This window comes from Bolinopsis microptera, chromosome 1, assembly GCF_026151205.1.
Source record: "Bolinopsis microptera isolate Bmic1 chromosome 1, MBARI_Bmic_1.0, whole genome shotgun sequence".
NCBI lineage: Eukaryota > Metazoa > Ctenophora > Tentaculata > Lobata > Bolinopsidae > Bolinopsis > Bolinopsis microptera.
The window spans coordinates 7758201-7780934 of record NC_087072.1 but is presented as its reverse complement, the minus strand read 5'-3'; the positions used below and the strand labels follow the sequence as shown (position 1 = coordinate 7780934).

Sequence of the window (22734 nt, the reverse complement as noted above, 5' to 3'; positions counted from 1 at the left end):
TTTTTCCATCGCCTTAAAAAGGCATTAGATGGTTAGAAGTGGTAGGATTTGAGAATGGGTATAGTGGGTATATGTTTTTCGTTCGGTGTCACAAAGCAAAACATGCATAACCCTCCGCATAACCATTTAAATGTATCTTCTCTGCGCGCGGAGCAGTAAAGGTGTCGTCGTCACGGTTACCCTCCGCATACATTTGCACGATTCGACGATTGAATTACACTTTCAGATGCGCGGCGCCAAGCTGTCTGAAGTTTTCATAACAGTTACGGTCAGCGTATGTAATTTGTAATTACAATCATTTATTCTGTTGTTTTAAATGGATTTTAATTTAAATAATATTGATCATTGATGCGCTACAAGTACAACTTATTAATTTCAGGTTTTGTTGTGAGTTACTAATATTGGTGCAACAACAGACTTGGCTCCCGATAATGCTATTAGAAATTAGAAATTAGAAATTAGAAATTATTAGAAATTAGAAATTAGAAATTAGAAAGATCATTACAAAATTACATGTTTCAGATCCCAATCAGTTGAATGAAGATTATTAGTAATCCGTTATATTGTTGAACGAGCGTGCTTAAAGTTAATCACTTTATACAGTCGATCTTCGAGATTGTTCTAAAATTGGAACTAACATATCAGATAAGAGGGTTTGGGTTTCGAATAGTCGTTCAGGGCCAGCTAGAGAACGGGTTGCAAAAGTTACGTGACAGTCGAGTGCAAAGTGATTAATCATCATGATCATCCTTTGTTGAACAAGTTATGATGCTGATATTATTTTGCACGTGATTGTCGAGTGATTGATTTGTTATACGAAATTAAATGGACCATAAATGTTATTATGAGTTACATTATGATTACCAGTACTACAGGTTTCACGACCACCATTTTATTTAATCGAAAAACTTATAGTTATGCAGTAGACTTGTAAACAACCATTCCTTCACATGGCTTTTGTTTTTCAAACTTTTAACTGCATATCAATCACCAAACAGGCGAGCATGCTAAATCACTTTTCGGTCGATCTTCGAGATTGTTCTAAAAGGGCCCACGACAGTCGAAACCTACTTCAATCGAAGTATTTTCGGACGATGATATTATCACGTGATGGTCACGCGCGTGAATTTTACATTGCTTTTATGTCAAGGTGTACTCTATACCATGACTGCAGCTGATAAATCGCGTGTGCGTCGCGCGTATACAATTTCTCTTTCCGCTATAATACATTTTGTTTTGTACTGATATTTGTCGTTTAAGCTTTCGTTAACTTCATGCCATACAAACTTCTTATTTTGTTGTGGGTGCTTGGTGCAACCACTGACTTGGGTCCCGATATTAGTAATCCTTAATTATATTGTTGTATAAACCATGATGTTGATTTTATGTTGGACATGATAGTATAGAAATTGATTTATTATACGGAATGGACAGTATATTTTATTATTATTAACATTATATTACCTACAACGTAATTATTCATTATTTTTGCCAACATAAATCTAAACGATCGACAAAAGGTAATGCCTACGGTCGATGGAAATCTAGCGTCCGCTAACCGGCGCAATTCTTGTTGTCGTTAGTTGTCATCCGGCCAAACATTAAGCAACCTATATTGCAGTACCATTTATCAATTAATATATCAAAATATGTCATTGTAATTTTGCATGGCTGAAATGTAACGCTTGATTTATATATAATATAATGATTAATTGAATTTTCAAATAAAAAAAAGTAAGTCTAACTTTTGTTGCCAAATATTTTGTTAATTGTGGGGTCTTTGTGTTAATGTTCAACTAATCATTAAATCATTTTCAGGATGTCTGATGACATTTTTAGAGATGCTTACAAACCAGCAGAGTACAATTCTAATATTTCAAAAGCAAAGGTATATTTGACAACCTGTGCCATTAACTGTGATAGTCCAATTGTCCTTGTTACATCTGGCGGCACTACAGTGCCACTAGAATGCAACACTGTCAGATTCATTGATAATTTTAGCACTGGGAAACGTGGTTCAGCTAGCACTGAGTATTTCCTTAGAAGGAACTGCTATGTTATATTGCTTCATAGATCTGGATCTTTGAGACCGTTTTTCAGACATTTTGATGCTAACATGGTTGATGAAGCATTCTCGGTTGATGAAAGGGATGATTTGGTGGTAAGAAAGGATTCAGAGCTGGGCAAAAACTTTAGATCAATATATGATGCTTATCACAAATTTAGAAACAAACTTCTCATGATAGAATTTGAAACATGTAGCGAATATCTATGGTATTTGAGAGGTATTGCTAATCTGCTAACAAGTTATAAAAGTAATGCAATCTACTACATGGCAGCAGCGGTTTCTGATTATTACATACCTCGTGATGCCATGTCAGAACATAAAATACAGTCCAGCGATGCAGCACTAGATATCAAACTATTCCCTGTCCCCAAAATGCTGGGACATCTCTGCAATACCTGGTCTCCTGAAGCTTTCTCTGTTACTTTCAAACTCGAAACAGATTCAACGATACTGATTTCTAAAGCTGAAAGGTCTCTTCAAAGGTACAAGCAGAATCTGGTGATTGGGAACACCTTGTCTGATCGAAGGGTTCGTGTCACCTTCATTTCTCACTCTAAAGATAACGTGTTGAAAGAGAGGTTGTGTGAGACGAAGGGCTCTGATAAGTCAGAACTTGAAGAGCTGATAGTTGATGAACTTTTAAGCAGCTACAGATTGTGGCTTTCTTCTGAGTAAATTATGTTTATAGAGAAAAGAAATATTGTAAATTGAATGGGTTGCCAATGTTTTGAATACTTTTGTGCACTTTTAATTTATTATGATTTATTACATTCTTAATTCTTATTATGATTTCATTGTGTTAGTAATTGTGTTGTCAAATTGATATCGTTCATTCAGTTAACTTTCAAATTTGTTTTCTTTGTGCATCCAATTATTTAATGATAATGTCGGTAGATGTATGTATAAAACGTAGAATTTTAACATTATTACTCCTCTCCGACTCCTCCAACCGTGCTATTCCTTGTTATTCTATTTTCCTTCCAAATGCAGAATTCGGGAGTATTGCTACTGTATTTGTAAATTTAGTTTGTATTCTTGACGACAGATTCGCCGATTCCGATTAACAGATTTAAACCTCAACGTTTTCACTCAATCCTGCAATCCAGCTAAACTAGAATTTATCTGTACAAGGCGATGTATAACGTTTACTTAAACAAATAGTATATTAAACGAATAGTATGTTTATTGTATTATTAATTACTATATGTGTGCAATATAATAATATAATGCCACAATTCCTTGAAGTCTGCATGACATATCCAGACGAAAGTAATGGTGGTTCTGGACGACCTAAATCCATTGCTCTGTACAACCCTACATTGCTCGAAATAAAATCCAGGGTAAGTCCCATATTATCGAAGTTAAATAGATTTTATATGTAGAAAATGAAGTGCATGATATTTAACGCACACTTTGTCGAGACTTCTAGAATTGTGTGTACCATATTTATTGAGAGATTCAAAACTTAGTTTATATATCATCCTTTTCTCTCAACACAGAGCTGTACTGTATACTGCATAGTATATACTATACTGTATACTGTATAGAATTGACTCGATTTTGTCGAGAGTACGCTAAATGTATTTCAGTTCTATAATGACATTAGGAGATACTCTATAGAGAAAGATCAGATAACTTCCCTTGAAGACTTCCTTGCAATTGTTACGAACATTCATAGGATACCAGAGAAAACGGTTCTTATATCTTACACTGATCCAATCGGTTAGCTACAATTTTCCTTCTATTTGAAATTCTTTTTAAATCTCAGATAATTTATTTTATATTATAATCTGATGTTCTGATAGTTGTGATTTATTCAATCATTGTATTTCAGAGAAAGATGAACTGCCCATCACAAACAACAATAATCTACAAAAGGCTATCTCAACCAGCAAGTCCATGTTACGAGTCCAACTCTTCAAAGAATCGGGTAACGTTTTTGTTTTCAAATTTCGATGTCCATCTTTGGCAAGCTGATGCGATTACTGTAGTTGTGTGCGAGTTTATTTAAACTAAATACATAGTGATTAGTGATAATAATCATAATAATAAAATAGTGACCAGTAAAACTTTAATCGTTTTACTTTAACAATTGTCACAATTCTCTGACATTTTTCGTATAGTTCATTTTTTCCAAACTAAACAAATTTCCAGACTCTGATTTGATGTACCAGAAACTCAGTAAGCAGCACGAAAAGAAACTCAACTCGTTACAAATCAGTGCTCCTAAGGAATTCAGACAGGTAACATTTTAACGATCGCACTTCTAAAGCCATTTCTTTCAGTCTTACTGATTCTTTTATTAGAAAAGTTAATTTTGTTCTCCTACACGTCATTTGTTTCAGGTATCTTCTGTGATCGATGCTGATTCTCTGCCTACTTGGAAGAGAAGGGTGAAGTTAATGAAACATGCCAGCGATAAACCGCTAGGATTCTACATCAGAGACGGCTCTAGTGTATCGGTTAGAATAGAAAAATACTACTTATATATTAATTGTTTGTATGTTTCATTAACATCATCATTACATCATCATTAATTTGATTTGATTTTATTATTACAATCACATCATCATTACATCATCATTACATCATCATTAATCAAGCAGATTTTGCACTTTTCACGTTTCTGATATTTCCATACTTAAATTATCTATGTCAGGTATCCGAGGAAGGAATACAAAAGAAACCAGGTATCTTCATATCCCGATTGTTGCCTGGTGGCCTGGCTGACAGCACGGGTCTGCTAAGTGTGGGAGATGAAGTTTTGGAGGTTAATAATATCTCCCTTGAAGGTAAGTTCTTGAAAAATTTTGGAGGATAAGAGTACTGGGCTACTACGGTAGAAATACTAATTCGAAAGATGTTTCAGTGTTCTTATATCACAGTTAGAATTTGAATTCCACAGTTTCATCAACTGACAGTTAATGTAGAAAGCAAAAGTTTTGCCCCTACCTCGACCTTAGATTTCAAAATATAAATGATTCCTTGATAACGTCTCATATTAACATTCCAGTGCTCCACGTTCATTCCTCAACAAATGAGACCAATGTTCATCACATCTCAGTAACACGTAAACACCACACAGGTAAAACACTGGATCAAGTTACTGACATGATGATTGCAAACGCTCAGAATCTCATCATCACGGTCAAACCAACAACCCAGCCTAAGCCCATACAGAGGCTCAACAGACCGTATGTTTCTGTGCAGCTAAGGATAAAGAGAGGAGCTGATCAAGCCTCAGGTAATTCATTTGCGATAATTAATTGTAGTCGTTTGTCAGATAAGAGTAAACATCGTCCCGGTATCATACCGGGACGATGTTTACTCTTATCTGACATACCGGCGGTATGGTAGTTTTGTTTGTTCTACCATGGCCCATGTTATCCCTTGCGGTCACACAAAGTTGGATGATAAGTTGTAGGTTGCGGGGTGTTTTTATGATTTTAAATGCGCGCACGTACGGTTAAACTCTAGCTACCCTAGCTTAGCTAGCTGGCCGGCCTTGTAGATTTAAATGAATATTTCGACTGACTTGAAGTATGTTTGCTCGGAATTAAGGATGACGTAATTATGATGATGTTAATTGTTATTGTGTGCGAAAAGAATGAGAACACATTTAGCTCTGAAATTTTGAACACGTGAACTTTGCTATGACAGTAACGATATTAATCGAGAAAGAGGGGGATAGCACATCTGTTTAAGTGTTTCGACGCTTTTAAGATTCTTGTATTATATTGGCAGTTATCAGTTATGTGAATAACTTCAAAATAACTTCATTGTTGTTCGGCGTTAATAGCTTAATTGTTGACACTTAGTACCTAGATGAGGGTTTGACTTCAGATCCTGACAACAGGTATATAGGATAAGACCCCACTGATGAATGTAGTAATAAGATATGGTTGTAAAACCTTGACGTTGTCGTTCCACCTCACCTCTTTACCAAATTGACTAAATGTTAAAGAGTTCACTAAAAATTCAAAATTTCAAGAGCGTGATAAGTTACTTAGGAGTTTCATTAGTAACTCAGCAGTGTAATTAACTAATATGACTGAAGTTGCATAATATAATAATACAATAACTACAAGCTCGAGTAATCAAAAGTGAAAATTAATCATTTCCCTTTTAGAAATTGAAATATGTTTGAGTAAATAAAAAATCGGGTTCTTTTTTTCAGAAGTAAGATTATTAACAATTAGTAACACATAATTACAAATAAAAATCCCTTAATTACATTATGGACAAGAGAAACATTATTTACATCGTTGTATAGTTTTAGTCAGTCCAAACCCTGAAGCTGCATAGCATGAAAAGTTACCTCTCATTTCTCAATTAAGAGTAAAAATGAATGTCTTCACTTTAATAAACCAAAAAGAATATGACAGACTGTAAGAGAGCCAAAATGACAAGATGGTTCTTCCCGAATGCCATGGTAGAGCTGTTGTAAAATATGTGTTTAGTTTCTTCCACAGGTCCACATAATATTGGTAGCGCTGCGAACTTTGGACCAAAACTAAAAACTTGGATCTGTTAAACACACCCCGTTTAAAGTTGCTCGAAGTGAAGAGTTTGAAGAATTAACAATTTCCCCGTCCTCAAATCATGTGATCTCCAAAAGTGTTCATCTGACCAATAGGAAAAAGGTGATAATTGTATTCATATAAAACCTGACCGCTTGATTTGTCCAATGATTTGTGATGCATTTAATTCTTAGACAATGTGACACCACTGGAAACCAGAGTACAAAAGCGGATCTTTAATTCCCGAACAACATGATCATATTATGATGCATAAAAACAGTATATGAGACATGAAGACCCGACCTGGAGTCAGAACAATAGGGAGATGTCAGGGTATTGAGAGCGTGTGTATGGGTAAGAAGGGAAGTACTTTTCTATCTGGGTGAGCTGTTTTGTCCACAGTTTCGTGAGCGCCGTGCAGAATGTCTGTTGAAAAAACGTGGGTCTCGTGTTTAGCCTTCAACTCAACCTGATAAGAATGGAACTGCAAAGCACCATTTGACAGGTTACTGTCTCCATTTGACAGGTGACTGTCTCCATATTGCTATCATGTGCGAGTCTGAGCATGTGCACCTGTTATATCTACAACATCTAGTACAGATGTTGTTGCTTTTTGCCCGGTCTAGTCGTCACATATCTTTTATCAATCACAGTCGCGAGGATCCAATGTCCTCAATCTAGATAAACACGAAACTTGATTTAAAAGGTAGAGTGTAGTTGGTCGTTGAAGGACTGTGCACAGTAAACTGTGATCAATAAGCTGTGAACTGTGGATCGTAGAACGGTTAACAAATTGTTTAACCTGTTTTTTCTGTTTAACAAGAAATGATCTTAGAATCAAACCTATCGTATTTTGTGTTTACGCTGGAGAATCTTACGTCAACGAAAAAAATTAACAACAGTCGTAAAAACACTGATATTTATTCAATTTCTAAAGCTTCACTAATAGTTTTAAAACTATCGAAATTCAACGATCTGATTCATTATTTTTTGTAATGAGGACATATTATAGTAAATAATTTTGACGGCCTATACCTTCAGGTCGACAAAAGAGGGAAGAGGGCGGCGAAGTGGCACACGTGAGATCAGGAAGCACTCCAGCCACGTCAAAACACACAGCACAGTACTGACTACAACAACCTGTGGTCACTCTGACCACTGCTAACACTAGCTGTGATAAAGTAGCTGTGACCGGTTGTGAACAGCACATTAGAAATACTAGCACCTTCATAAATGATCGTTGTATGCATGTGTAGATTTCTTGTTCTTAGAGTCCGGTTCATTTTGCATCTGATTATTATTTGACTTGTGAAGTATGAGTTAAACTAAAAGATTGATATTAATAGAAAAATCAAATAGGTTATGAGTTCATAAGAATTGTCGTGGCAATTGCATGATAACGCTGAGTTGCCCATTTTGCCACCTTGATGCGAGACAGGCTGATAACTTACACATAAAGTGATATTATTTGCTCAATGGGGTGATATCATTGATTTTTATGTGCTAAACTTAATGGCTATAAGATATGCTGCCGCTTGATCAACATAACAGTCTCACATATCAGTATCGAACTCATGATTTAGGTATTACCAGGAACAAACAGTATATAACTGTAGTTTGATTTTTTAGATAACGGAAATCTCTAGCTGTACTTAAGGTACCCTTTTGTTATCAAATGTAGTGATACTGAATACTGATGGCTGATTGTACTCGATAGGAAGCTCATATTATTATCATCATTAAATGACATCCTCCAATGCGCATCACGCAATATATCCCTGTGATAATTCATCTCCAGCAATAATGGTACGGTTTCCAGTTGTTTATATCTAATTTCTTGTAGTTGTTCAGTTTGATTGGATGCCCTGATTGGCTCGTTTTTGTCAGAGCCAAAATAATTGAACTGGTGGACATGGGTTCACTGGGAGTTTTACTACTCATCAATGCATGCTATTTTTTCGTTTGCACATGACAGATGTATATGTTCTTGACAAAATTTTATTATTAGATTTTTTGTTGTTTATATTTTAACGCTGCGAAAACTGGAGTTACCGTTTTATATTATATTAGATTTCAGAGATTATTCAGAATTTAGATCATATAGTTATCAATCAGTTGTAATAAAAGTTTTGATTTCAATTTCAAGTTTGAAATTTATGGAATGCGAAATGAGTATATTATTGTTTATTAAATTGTGTTTATAAGAAGATACCAACCCGACGATCGTTGCACCTTCAAGATAACGTGGAGATGTTGTGGAGACTGAAATGTCGCACATATCGTTGATCATGTTGCCTTTAATTTATTTATGTTGTAAGTTTAAAGTAGTGGTTCTAATTCTAGCTTATCTATGATAAATATACGACTTGCTACACGTTGTAAACCTCTCTCGTGCACGCGGTCAAAAGGGGTTGACCATTGTTAATGGTCTGGCCCGGCGCGCGCTACTTCGTAGCACTTGCCGTCGGGCCATTTCGAGAAGAAAGCGGCGCGCGCTACTTCGAAGAAATTTAGACGAGTAGCATCCGTCAAAAAAGGGGTTGCAGCGTGTGTCAAATAAACGACCCTCTTGAAAATAAAAGCTTTTCTGCCGTTTCTTTGACCGAAATTTTACAGTTAGACTGAATTTTTGACCAGTGACCAATCAGTGAGGTCAGTGTGAGTGAAACTAGTCACCATCGAAGTACTGAAAACTAAGCTTAATATAGGGAATATATACGAAGAAAACTTTGAAGAAAGGCAAAATTATGAAAATGTCCTAGCGGTAGTACATTTTCAGATTTTAGCTTTCCGCGACCCAAATTTCACTGTCTTCAGTCTTGACTGATTTTTTGGCGTGTCAGGTTAAAGCTCAGGCCCTAATTCAGGCCAGTGTTTGTTATAAACACATTGAAAACGTGGCCATTTCAGCTAAGATATTGTGAAATGACAAGCGCGGCTGAGCGCCCCATGGGCCATGTTCTCAATTGTTAATTTGTAGGTTTACAACCTACCAGGACGCGCGCCGAGTTGGACTCGTCGATGGAACAGATATTTTACGAGTATGACCCGTTAATTGTTAATGGACTGACCCGACGTGCGGCTCGCACTAGCTCAATTCCATATTTGTATTACCTTGATTCTCGATGTCAATCCTTCGCAGTTCGGCGAGGCCCAGTGGTGCATTTCGCCGATCTACTCAACTGTGGTTGCGAGAAGAATTATAATTATTTGATGCGCGGCCCAGTTTATATATTGACACACGCTGCACATGCACAATGCAACCCCTTTTGATCGCGCGCGGCCGGCTCTCTCGCATCTCGGTATACAACGTGTAGCAATATAATATATAGTAGTGCATCGCGCGCTACAAGTACGTATTACCTAGCCCCAAGCTCCTATCCCCTCCTATCCCCCCTGCCGATGTCTATTCACTGATGACTGCATACAATACTATTACCATAGTAATAGCAGATAGTTAATTAATTAATTAAATTATTCCAACGTACGTACATTACAGTTAAACACAGGCCACAGTGTTTCATGTATGTAATGTGTCACAAGCGACAGCAAATAAACAAAAGCAAAAACTTATAACATGACTGAAACAGGACACACACGTGTACGATCTCAGCCGCGCAGTATCATAACAGTTCAGATTGCAAGGTGTCCTGGACAACCAAATCATATTGATTACCTGTAGTGGATGCGCTTGATGTGTTTTGTACCCGTTTACAATTAACTATGTAATGTGTTAAAACTGCTCGTCTTAGTTGTCCAAACGAGGATTTGACACCCTACAACACAAAATTTCACAAAGATCATGCGTGCGCTTACATTCGAACGTTTGAATGAATAGAGAGCTTTATATTGCGGTTAGATATTTCCGAATACCATTATAATCACTATTCTTATTTTCAAGCACCAGCCACCAGATAATAATTTTAGGGCGTCCACGGACGCCTGGACGCCCTCAATAGCCGCCTCTGCTGTTAGCGCCCCCTCACCTTTTGGCTGATTTTAGAGGATACGCCGGTAAAATCTCTAAAAAAGTGTGTTTCTAGAGGAAAACGCACAGTTTTGTTGTCATACGTTGTATGACCCGCCGCGAACGAAGTGCGCGGCTCCCCCTGTAGCGTCGAAGACGCTACTTCACTATAGTGAAGACGCTACTTCACTATAGTGAAGACGCTACTTCACTATAGTGAAGCGACCGTGGGGGTCACCACGTGATACAACAGTTTTGCTAGTACCTTAGTTAAGTTTTTCCAAATTGTCCCATATTCAAACAACGAATTGGCGCCCCCCTAAGATCATGGTTTGAAACGTGGGTAAAAAAGAAAATAACATGAGTGTATATGCCTGGGGTTGCTTCCCGACTATACTGCAGGGAAATCTGTACCGAAAGGACCGTGGCCGAAATGCAATTAGACAGGGAAATCGGCTCCCCGACTGCGGTCGACCAAATTATTATTATTATAAGATCATGGTGCCCCCCCGCACTGCAGGGTCGGCAGGGCCCTTCGTTACGCCACTGCTAACGGGGCAAGGAATGTGCAGGCCTTGAAGCTTTTGCACACACCGAAACGTTATTCCAGATGATTTTTTGGAGAAAAGGCTCTTACTTTGACCAGATACAAATTGTTCTAGGGAGAAATAAAATGTTGTTATTAGGGATTGCAGTCTTGTTGTGACAGAAACTCTTTATGCTTAAATTTATGTTGTGTAAATCAAGAAAATAAAATGCCACTTGAAGGTGAATATTATCTATTGGTGGGCTGGCAAAAAATAATGGGCTTTGCATTAATGGTTATAATGGTTGTAAAATAACGAGCGTGTCAAATTACTCTACACTCGATCTTCGAGATTTTTCTAAAAGGGCCCCCTTTTAGAAAAACTTGTAAATTTATTTTGTATCGATGTATTTTCGGACTCTGATTCCGAATCACCCCCTATGACATAGGGTTAAAATGCTTCCCGGGCAAGATATTGGCGAAAAACTGTCTCGATCACATGATATGACCGTACAAGGAAGTTGGTGTAATTTATTGTTATGGTTAGGGTTTCAACATAATATGCTTTTGTTAGGGATTGGGTTAGGGTTGGGATCAGATTAGAGGGTTAGGGTTTCAAATGGTCGTTCAGGGTCAGCTAGATAATGGGTTGAAAACGTCACGTGACAGTCGAGTGTAGAGTGATTAATCATCATCCGTAAAATAAACTTAAATTGTGACTTCAGCTCAGTGTTAAGGAACTAAGCACTCTTCTTCATTTAATCATAACTAAATCATAGGTACTTTACCATGGGATCACCCTGTCATCTTCGCAATTCAACCTGTCATCTTTGCAGTCCATAATAGATTTTGTAGGATAAGGCCGGGGTATTGTAATGCTCTGTCTCAGACTCTTGATAGATCTGTGGATTACTTGCTTGTACTTTCAGTTGTGAATGTTTAAAGTATGAGATAAGCAATATACATAAATGAAATATAACTTTCCAATGCAAGATTAGAATCTCTAATTGCCTCTTTATACAAGTACCAGAAATGATTCACTATTACCTTGTGCCACAGTCCAATTCTAGGATGAGATTTTGTTGCAGTCAATAGCTGACTAGTGTTTCTGGTAACTACCAAATTGTGAATCAGTGATGGAGCTACTGCTGTCAGGAGAGCTAGAAAAGACAATACAAGTGTTACAGAGCTGGGTGTTTTCTAGAAAACGTTAGAAGAACAAAAAGACCTCTAAATACAAGAAATGTCAAACAGTATTATATATACAATAAATTAAATCAAGTGATGCAATTGGCAGAGCACAATTGTAAATCCTGAGCAATAGATATCATCTATCCCTCGTAGCTCTTCTCCTCAGGTATCAGGTTGAAGGAGACATTGGATATAGGGGCAGTCCATGCCTTCTTTGCCTTTCCACGTACACCTCTAACTGCTACTAGCACACTCCTCATTATATCCATGCTCAGGCGTGTCCTGATGTTACACATCACCTGGCTGTATATACAAGGATACAGATTATATGAAATTAGCAAGAATAGTGAGGTCATGATTAAACCAGAGAGTTTTAGACTGATTGCTTTTACAAATTTCCTGCAGATGTGCTCTGTACGATTTTTGGGAAGGGACAACAGTCAACACTATGTTGTGCTCTCATGTGTTGTGACACAGTACACATCTAAGCTCTCTATACCTCTTCTGATGGGAAATTTGCCTAGAGGATGAGATGATTAACCTAACCATCAAGAGTTTACATAATTTCATAGTGTGACGAAGTAAACAACATCGTACCTTTTTAAAAATGTAATAGGGTTACTAATATTTACCAATATCCTCAAATTGAAATGAATGGGCCCATATACCTGTTTGAGACTCATATTGTAACTATTTTTTGTTGTTGTTTTATTTCTCGAAAGAGACTTTATCTTTCCCTAAATTATTTCCAAATATTTAGGTTCATGGGTACATCGGGCTCAAAATTTCGAAGAGCCCTTTTGTCTGCTGATGAAGAAACTGCATTGAAGTACTACACTGATAAAGTCTTGCGTAAACATGTTAATGTTAATGATTGGTTGTTTTATGGGCGGAACAGCCCAATTCATTTAGCTGCTGGCTTTGCCATGTCAACATTATTGAAGAGATTTATAGAGAATGGAGGAAATCCAAACACAAAAAACTCTAGGCAAGAGAATATTTTTCATGCATGTGTAAAACCTGTAGTTGGGTTAAGCAAACGACAGAAATTGAAAGTAATAAAAATCGAAGAGGACGAAGATCAGGCCAGAGAAGCATGTCTAAATGTTATCTTTGATATGGCTGCTAGGGGTGAACACCTGGCTGGAATGCTGCCTCTTCAAATCAACGAGCTTGATCAGGTTAGAGCTCATTTTAATAGTAATTATCATAACTATCAGATGCCATAGTTCCATTTGCTTTTTTTTTCTCTGTTTACATCATTTTAAAATGCATTTTTTGGTTAAGTTGTAAGTTTCAGACCTAACATATAATAATGCACTATATAATACAATATAATATAATATACAATAATGCATATATAATAAAATCGAATGTAATTTAGATTATTAACTTAAACGTTACCAATCTGCTGCAATCTCTACAGCCAGATGTTATCGAACAAATAGCAATTAATCAAGTTTGACAATTTTGTTAACTGCAATGTTATCTCTACTGAGTGAATTATCCATTAAGATAATTTTATAATGTCCTGAAACATATTTTGTCAAGAAGCCTGATTTGTATAATATCTAGGATAACATTTTAAATGATCGATGTATAACACAATCGTCAGTGTTATCACTTTAAAATAATATCTTGCATGATAAATCATTATTATTTATGATTGTCATTTAAGTAAAATTATCGTTTTATATAGTCAAAGTTCCAGCAAATAGCCATAATGTTTTAGATTGTAATAGTCATCAATAATATAAAATTATTTAAACCCTGCTGTTTATCGGTAACTCAACAAGTATCATAACACCAAACGTAAAAACATATTATATAATGGAAATAAGGCGTTGCTCTTCAATACAATATGATGGTTATCAAACTTAAATATTTGAGCAGATTTAAACACCTTGGTGTCTAACTATCCCACTCAGCATCTCAACACTCCCCTGCACTACGCTGCTGGTCACGGGTATCTGAGGTGTGTCAAAGTGCTAGTTGAACACGGTGCTAAGTTGTTCATTGAGAACAAGGATAGTAAGACTGCGTGTGATCTCAGCGAGGATGGACAGTTCACTGAAATTGCGTCTTATCTCGAGGGGAAAATGGTTTTCTCGGTAAGATTTTTTAAAGTGTACTGTTTTAAGTTCTGTACTGTGATTTAAAATCCAGAGAATGTTACAACTATTAAGTTAAAGATGTGTTATAGTCACGGGAATGTGGATGTAACTGGCTTTATACAGCTCGAGGTTTGCGACCTCAGAATTACGGATATTTGTAAGAAACACGTGGTTTCTGGCCCTGTGAGTCATGTAGATCACGGCCTCTTGAGTCTTGACATCCTGTCATGCAATGTCACCAGCACTTGTGTTAACCACTGCTTCATAAAAACATGAAATGTGAGCTGAAAAACTCATCATGATCATCTTTTTACAATTTACAAAGATACAGGCTAAGTCTGACCCACTCTAGGCTAGGTGGAACTGGTTAACTTGTCCTGTGTAATTTAACATTTTGTAACCATTTTGTGATCAATGTTTTGACTGATATATTGACTAATATATTGAATGATAAGTTGACTGATATATTGGACAACATCGTAACCAATGTCGTGACTCGTGACCAATCTTGTGACTACTGTTGTGACCGATGACTACATTTAACGTTGTGATGTCAATGTGAGGATACTAAATATTATCAACATTCCAGAAGGACGAGGAACATGCGAACGCAGTAAACGACGACTTCGACTTTGCTAAAGCTGAGGTTCGGTAACTTCCACTATACTTTCTCTCGAGACGTAAAAAATTATGACTTATATAGGCATTTTCTTGCCACAAGTGCGTGGTATAATTCACAAAAATGACGTCAAGATAGTTATATTATATGGATAATGCTTCTTGTTAGCCCTGGTTTTGAACATCATGACGTCACAGCTAAGTCTCCCGTCTCAGCTAACAGCCTCTCGTCTCAGTTGTACAGCGGTATGAGGTGCCAGGACGTACAGATGCAGAAAGATCAGCTAATTGTTGAGACGGCAGACATGTTGAAAATACCTCTGTTCACTGCTGAGGCTCTCCTTAAAGTTCATGGTTAGGATGTTATTATCATAGCTGTAAAATATGCAGATATTCTTATACGCATGATAACAATTCACCTCATGGCAATAAACTGTATAATTCATATTATTATTACTTAATATGATTCGTTCAAAGTAGAGAAGGGGCTGTGAAGTTCTGCAACGTTATATTAAAGTTTCAAAGTGTTTACTAGATAACTAACGCACTAATTAATTACCAGACTGGAACCGTAACTAACGCACTAATTAATTACTAGACTGGAACCGTAAGAAGCTGCTGGATGAGTGGATGCACGATAAAGCTAAGACTTGTGACAGGGCTGGAGTTGCTGTGCCACACGACGGTAGGTTTTCGTTTTTGTGATAATAATCAGATTACCATCTCTTTTTAATTAACGTTCTATGATCTTTTTAACTTTTGTTTGCAGGTCTCCTAAAATGTTTCTTATAGTTATGTCCTTAAAAAATAAAAAACAAACAGGCGTTTTTTGCCCCCTTCAAGAAATTGCTACCTTCCAGAAAATCCCGCCCCCTAAGGCGTTGCTACGCCGCAAAGCGGGGTCTGTGGGCCGGGATGGTCGGAACCATATTATATATATTTCATATACATTTGGTACACATTCTCATACCTTTATTAGCTCAGCCTCTTGGCGAAAGAATAGTTTCAATTTCAATTGTCCACACCAATATCATTATTAATCGTAAAATACCACTCCCTTTACTTTTAACAAGAATTGCGCCCGTTATTTCGTTTTGGCGGACGCTAGATTTCCATTTCACATTTACTATAAATTTAAGTATAAGCTCCAATCAGCTCACTTAACAATCTTCATGATAATAATATTGATAAATTATGCATCAAATACGGGAAAAATTCAGTTCAATTGCCGTAGAACTTAACTTGTAGCTGTAATTCAAGAAATTATCAGCAAAGGTAAACTATACTCGTGTACACATCAATACACTACGCGTGCCACGTACAAATTGGGCGTATTACCTAATAGTAATATTATACATTACTGTTACATGCATCATATACATTAAAACACAGTCGCGCCGCGCATTCATAGATCACAGGCTATCTATACATCACATCTCCGCAAGCAATCCTCGCGCGCGCGCAACTTTTTCGTTGCATGGTAACGGACGGAAGCAAGGAACACGACATATATTTGACCCACCTATCTCGTTCTCCAAAATCCACGTTTTTCTGCAAAAACCTCCATTCGTAACCTTTCACCATTGCGTTTTTTCAAAAGGGTGAAAAGGAAAAAATACATACTGCAGCACGCGCTTATATATTTAGAGTATTATAGAGGATATCTTCAATAACGTCACCCTCTCTCTCTTTCTAGATTCTACCTCAGTGGACAGTGTTACAGTAGCAGTGCAGTCCAGCAGCAGTAGACGTCCTGAGTCTGTTCAGGAGAACGAGGAATGTGAGATTTGTTTCTCTGACTTTACACCTGACCGGAGACTCATCATATCATGCAGGTAGTTTCTAACTAACTGACTAACTGACTAACTGACTAACTGACAAACTGACAAACTGACAAACTGACAAACTGACTAACTGACTAACTGACTACCTGATTAACTGACTAACTGACTAACTGATTAACTGACTAACTGATTAACTGGCTAACTGACTAACTGACTAACTGACTAACTGACTAACTGACTAACTGATTAACTGACTAACTGAATAACTGAATAACTGACTAACTGACTAACTGACTAACTGACTAACTGACTAACTGACTAACTGACTAACTGACTAACTGATTAACTGACTAACTGACTAACTGACTAACTGATTAACTGATTAACTGACTAACTGAATCTGACGTTACACCAGACTCATACCATGAAGGTGCTCTTATAAAATATATAAACTAACGCTTTTTAAATAGAAGCTGGTCATGACTCATGAGTAGGTAGCGCAAGTTTATTTTTATGCCCAGAAGTGGTTAGCCAATAAGCTCTCAGAGTCATCCAATCCAATCAAAGAACATATGGATTGCTCTTCATTATTTCCTTTTGCAGTTGAATTTCTAAAATTCTAGCATCTCCTATTTTGGTATAAGTATTTTCATATAGTTATAGTCTGATCCATCTTAGTGTGCATTACATAATTTAACTTTATGTTCGTTAAATAGAATTTCAGAGGTTCAAAGTTCGGATCCCAGATCTGAATAGCCAGACTGAAATGACTCACTAAAATTTCTTACTGAATAACTATTCAGGCACGTGATATGTGTACAATGTTGGTCGGACTACCTAACCATGAAGATAACAGAGAACCCTTCAAACAGTCTTGAGTGTCCAGGACACGACTGCTCCATACTCGTCCCTACTGTAAGTTGTTAATTAATGTACACTAATTAGTTAATTCGACCTAATAAGCGTGATCAGAATTTTTGTAATCAACGTGTACGTGCTAAATTAGCCCCGAACAAATTATTCCCGAAAAATGCCCGATTGAAATTAGTTTAATATTAATATGCGAGCTAAATATGGGCTAAATATGAAACAATATCATTCTCTCTCCGGTTTAGGAGTTGGTGGAAGCAATTGTTTCAAAAGATGTGGCTCAGAGATATCTGGAGTTTGGAATACAAGCGTTCGTGGACACCCATCCTGATATGAAATGGTGAGTTGAGTAGTTACTCTATGTGTGTAGCCCTTTTAATGAGATATGATGGGGCTGATGTGTTTGAGAAATAATGTCTTCACCCAGTTCATCCTTTATACACCCACATGTTCACACTATATAGAATGTACTACAACCATTGAACCATTGTATAAACGCAGTTTGACCACGGAACTTGGCGGCTCCAAAACAACACAGTTGCTGAAGGGATATTTGTGGGATTAATCTAAACAGGAGAGTTACGGGAGGTTGTGGTTACTAGAGACTTTAGTGTAATGGACAACAGCCATTATTAGTGACTATTAGTCGTCATCTTCGTGGGTGGTTTTAAAATGTAATAAAATAAAATGCTGCATTCCGAGAGGACACTCCTTATTTACCTTAATGCAAGCAGCAATTTCTACGAGCAATATTGGGAAGTTTAAATTACATGACGTTAGGAGGTAACCCGTACGTACTGCAGTGGGAGTGTCACGTGAGCCTCCATTCTCATTCACTGAGGACCTCACTGTAGAACTATATTAAATTATACGAGATTCTGCTTATTTACCCTTTATCTAAATGTCTGCTAACTAACATGTGTTCCCAACAACAAGATGACAGCTTCTCCTTTTGAGGACGTTTAAATATTTTTTGCATGTACGTTGTACATTCTTACATTGAATGAAGCTACGATTAAACAGCGTTCCGATAAAGGAATAGTTTAGATTTTTGTGAAAGTACATTATCGTAAAATTATGATATTATGAGATTGTTCACAAGCTCAAACTTAAATAATTAACAGCTATAATACTCTTATCTGAGAATCTGGGACCATTCGTCAGTGATATAAGCTTCTGAATCAGTTTTGCAGATCATGTTCAATATTTCTTTATTTCCATCCTAGCTAAGATGTTTACCCTGCTTATCACAACGGGTAATACGGTATCCTGTCAGGCGTATTACTTCCTAAGTTGTAAACGTATACCTCGACTATTAAACATTGGCCGCATTGATCGTGTTTGGAGGCTTCTTGATAATTATAAATATACAATATCTCAATGTCCAAGTTGAGTGGTAGAGCACGCTTCAAATAACTTTAAACCCCTCAGATAGCTAGACGACCTGGTGTTCAGATATATACATTAAGATAACCAGATAGGTAGGATGGTATTCGTAAAGGTGGAGCCTATAATCCGCTCTACAGCGAGCTCTTTTTCTCATGAAAGTGTAAGAAGTGTGGAGATGTTTAAGCTGGAGGATCTAGACAGTAACTACTATCAGGTAATGAGGAAGGTGGAGAGACCGGGTTGGTGTCGGACTATTTGGGGCATTGTCATCATCTTCTTTCCATGGTTTACCAGCTTGATGACTAATTCCAGTATAAATCCTACGTTGAATCTTCTATAAGTTGGGAGAAGAATCTGACACTACCTGCCATAACTATATGCAACACCAATACTCTGAACTATACGAAACTAAAGGAGAAGTTGAGGTAGGAGAATGATTTGGAGATGCTCCAAGCATTTGACAGCTTGATGGAAAAAATAATAGCAGTTGCGATATGTTTTACAAATCTGTGGGATGGACGAAAGAATTTAAATCGGGATGAAGACAGTTCCAATTCATTCATCGCGAATCCAAGCGCTAGCATATTGTGATTATTCTTAATAATTCTAAGCACAGGAATTTGGGTTCTGGCTATAAAAAAGTTGCAGACTCACAGACGGCAGAGTACAGTTACACTATGGTTTCTATGGAATCTATGGGTCTTCACTTATTCAGTCGTTCGGGTATAATTCGACAGTGCAGTTCGACAATGAACTCTTTTATTGGTTTCAGATACCTTTTAACACAGCTTGGATGCGATTAAGGTCACTAATAATACATGGTTCCATAAAATGAAAACTAGTCAACTTATTCTTATGTGGTTAATAGCGAGTGTCTTCAAGAAGTTTTTTCTTTCGTATTTCCTTATGTTTCCTAATATATTTCCTTATATTAAAACTATAAATTATTCTCAAATCACCCAAATTTACTTCAAGGATATTATTTTTCTCACACTAGGAATAAAATTCTCCAGTAATTACACAAAAGTATGAATTTGGAGATTGAGCCATTTGTGAGACTGTGGTCTCCAATCTCCATTGGCTAACATTTACTTTTAGATAGATAATCACTCTCTTAAATATCATGTTACAGAATCATAGTTATCATATTATACACGGGTGGGTAGTGGGTATGGATTCAGCTTTGTTTGTAATTGTGCAGCACACAGAAAGCTAGAATATCCCCCACACTCCAATGTTTAGTCTCTATCCCAGTATTAGCAACACTTTAATCTGTCCAGAAACCAACAAACCTCACATTTCTATTGCTTTCAAGAAAAGGGAGAAAGTCTGCAAGCTGCGTTAAAATGTATGTTGTAAGGCTGCCAAGTTGCTGTTGAAGATCTTCTATTCCTTCTCTAGAATGCTGTGTCCTGTAGTGTGCTTTGTTGGTTTAAAACATAGGATAGCAGAGTAACCAACCTTTAAGAAATATGAAGGGGGGAGGGGGCAGTTTTAATAATCAATCAGTTAAATAATCACAGTTTTCTCCCTCAGGTGCCCATTTCCAGGATGCGGTAGAGCGGTAAAACTCCCAGATGATAACAACATGATCTTCAACTACAACGGCTTCATCATGAAGACGAAGCGAACCAAACCTGCGCCTCGTGCGGTAGATTGCGGTAGCGGACATTTCTTTTGCTGGTAAGTACGCAAAATTGCGGTAGTGGAAGTACGCAAAATTGCGGTAGTGGAAGTACTCCGCTTAATATTGATGGGCGTGGTCATTTTTCTGGTGTTATGTATTTTTGCCGTGTAATAATTGGCCTTTTGTCTCAGCTGGTTTAAGGTGGTCTTCTGGGCACATACCTTGCTGTAAAGTTGTGATACTTTTGGCGATGACACAAAAATACTTCATAAGTATTGAAATATAATTGAGTTCTATTGGTGAGCAGAGGAGTGTAGCTAATAACTTGGCGACACGACCTCTGTGCTAGGCATCCAATGCAGTGCTAACTAGAACTGTGTCACGTGTTAATTTAACTATGTCACGTGTTAATTTAGCTGTGCCCCAGAACAGTAAAACCCTGATTGGCTGATTTACCGCGGAGATTAGGGAAAGGCCGCGGTAAATCGGGGAAACAGCCGCGGTAAATCAGGGTTCGCAGTAAATCGGGGCGTGGTAAATCGGGGTTTTACTGTAATTGTATGTGGTCTGTGTGACAGGAGACACTAGTGTGACAGGAGACACTGTAACAGTGTAGCTGTGACGTAACAGACGAGTTAGCGCTGTTATTTGCACATTGTTAACTGTCACACTATTATACGCAATCACCTGACCCGCAGCCCAGGTAACAGTATGTTAGATCACATAACTTGACGCTGTGTGGGCACAGTGTATTTCGTAACATTCCTTATTTTGGTATGAGCGGATCGTTCCAGAAAACAAGGTTAACTATGGTGATTTTAGTTGAGATGTTTTGAGTACAATGGGATGTTAGATGAGATGTTAGTTGGGATGTTAGTTGGGATGTTAGTTGGGATGTTAGTTGGGATGTTAGTTGAGATGTTAGTTGGGATGTTAGTTGGGATGTTAGTTGAGATGTTAGTTGGGATGTTAGTTGAGATGTTAGTTGGGATGTTAGTTGAGGGTGTAGTGCTTCCATCGATTAAATATTCTCCACAACTGATAAGAAACACATCTACAATTTTAATCAGTAAACATCGAACGGTTTTTAACCTGTGGAGTACAATGTAAATATGTGTGACTTGTGGATGTTAAAAATAAAAAAACAGATAAATTAACCGCAATACGTGTATTGTAATGAGAACAAACCACTGTATATTAAGATGTTAAACATTCTACGTCAGCAATTGTTTTGTCGTGTCTGCAAAGTTAAAAGTGCCGTGGTATTATATCAGCTGTACGTTGTTCTGGCGTTGTAAAAGTGGTAAAACTCGGGTAATTGCCGACTAGTCACGTGTTCTGTTTAACATTCCCATCTGTAGTCTGAGTTACTGACTTTTAGTTCAATTGTCGGTGTAGTGACTAATATTGGTAGCACGGGTCAAATCTCTTTATCTTTACAATTTCCTGAACAATATTCGGTTAGTCAAAGAGAATCAGCACCCGTGGTATTTACACTATTTAGTAATTTACACGTTTATATAACGTACAATTAATAACAAAAGGTCGCCGACTTCAGACGGTATTAGTGCTTTACTTTACGGTGTATTTTACGTTTATGACATTGGAAACTCACACTAATACTGACTTGTTGCAATTCCCTAACATATGAAGACCTCAGCTCAATAATTGTAATGTTGATATAGTTTACAGTTCAGTGTTACTATTCTGCCGCGCCCACTTGCATAATACCTGTTATTATATACAGCTAGTAAACAGCTGCTGATTTTGGTGGTATACAATGTAATACGTACTGATCCTCGCACTACTCACAGCTATTATAGACTGTATTCCCTTACAAATACCATGAATCAACCACAAAGTTATGTTCGACACCACTGCACTGTAGCACAGAGCATTGTAGCACTTTATAGTAGCACTGTAGTACTGGATAACTTGGTTGAGATTCAAGAACATAAGGCTTTGATTTCTTGAAACTTACTTAAAATAAAATTGTTACGTTTTAACGTCATCTTTCTTATGACTCAACTTATATAACTTACACGACTCACCTAATTATC

At 37.2% G+C, this 22734-nt stretch overlaps 3 protein-coding genes across 17 annotated transcripts in view; all 3 read left to right on the top strand.

The window, feature by feature from the left end:
* Positions 1-1812: 1812 nt before the first annotated feature.
* LOC134814258 (partitioning defective 6 homolog beta-like) lies at positions 1813-8757 on the top strand. The gene is made up of 8 exons (XM_063822344.1): positions 1813-3408; positions 3658-3790; positions 3903-3998; positions 4223-4311; positions 4414-4530; positions 4728-4860; positions 5154-5312; positions 7630-8757. The coding sequence occupies exons 1-8, from the start codon at positions 3247-3249 to the stop codon at positions 7716-7718; spliced, it is 978 nt and encodes a 325-aa protein (XP_063678414.1). The 5' UTR covers positions 1813-3246; the 3' UTR covers positions 7719-8757.
* LOC134814248 (uncharacterized) lies at positions 1820-2848 on the top strand. The gene has a single exon (XM_063822334.1). The coding sequence runs from the start codon at positions 1820-1822 to the stop codon at positions 2741-2743; it is 924 nt and encodes a 307-aa protein (XP_063678404.1). The 3' UTR covers positions 2744-2848.
* A 3636-nt stretch (positions 8758-12393) lies between the features above and the next one.
* Positions 12394-22734, top strand: part of LOC134826537 (ankyrin repeat and IBR domain-containing protein 1-like) — a 30938-nt gene continuing 20597 nt past the window's right edge. For all 15 annotated transcript variants that reach the window (XM_063839024.1, XM_063839050.1, XM_063839017.1 and 12 more), the window contains exons 1-9: positions 12394-13453; positions 14201-14383; positions 14976-15032; positions 15241-15358; positions 15603-15689; positions 16701-16839; positions 17592-17703; positions 17904-17998; positions 20584-20730. In XM_063839024.1, the coding sequence (XP_063695094.1) occupies positions 12923-13453; positions 14201-14383; positions 14976-15032; positions 15241-15358; positions 15603-15689; positions 16701-16839; positions 17592-17703; positions 17904-17998; positions 20584-20730 (1469 nt within the window). In that variant the 5' untranslated portion in view covers positions 12394-12922. The remainder of the gene's footprint in view (positions 13454-14200; positions 14384-14975; positions 15033-15240; positions 15359-15602; positions 15690-16700; positions 16840-17591; positions 17704-17903; positions 17999-20583; positions 20731-22734) is intronic.

Excerpts from the sequence above, each read along its gene's own strand:
- LOC134814258 (XM_063822344.1), top strand. The coding sequence starts at position 3,247 with ATGTTTATTGTATTATTAATTACTATATGTGTGCAATATAATAATATA. Across the intron at positions 3,409-3,657 it reads TGCTCGAAATAAAATCCAGG|TTCTATAATGACATTAGGAG; the intron begins GTAAGTCCCATA and ends AATGTATTTCAG. Across the intron at positions 4,312-4,413 it reads CTCCTAAGGAATTCAGACAG|GTATCTTCTGTGATCGATGC; the intron begins GTAACATTTTAA and ends CATTTGTTTCAG.
- LOC134814248 (XM_063822334.1), top strand. The coding sequence starts at position 1,820 with ATGTCTGATGACATTTTTAGAGATGCTTACAAACCAGCAGAGTACAAT.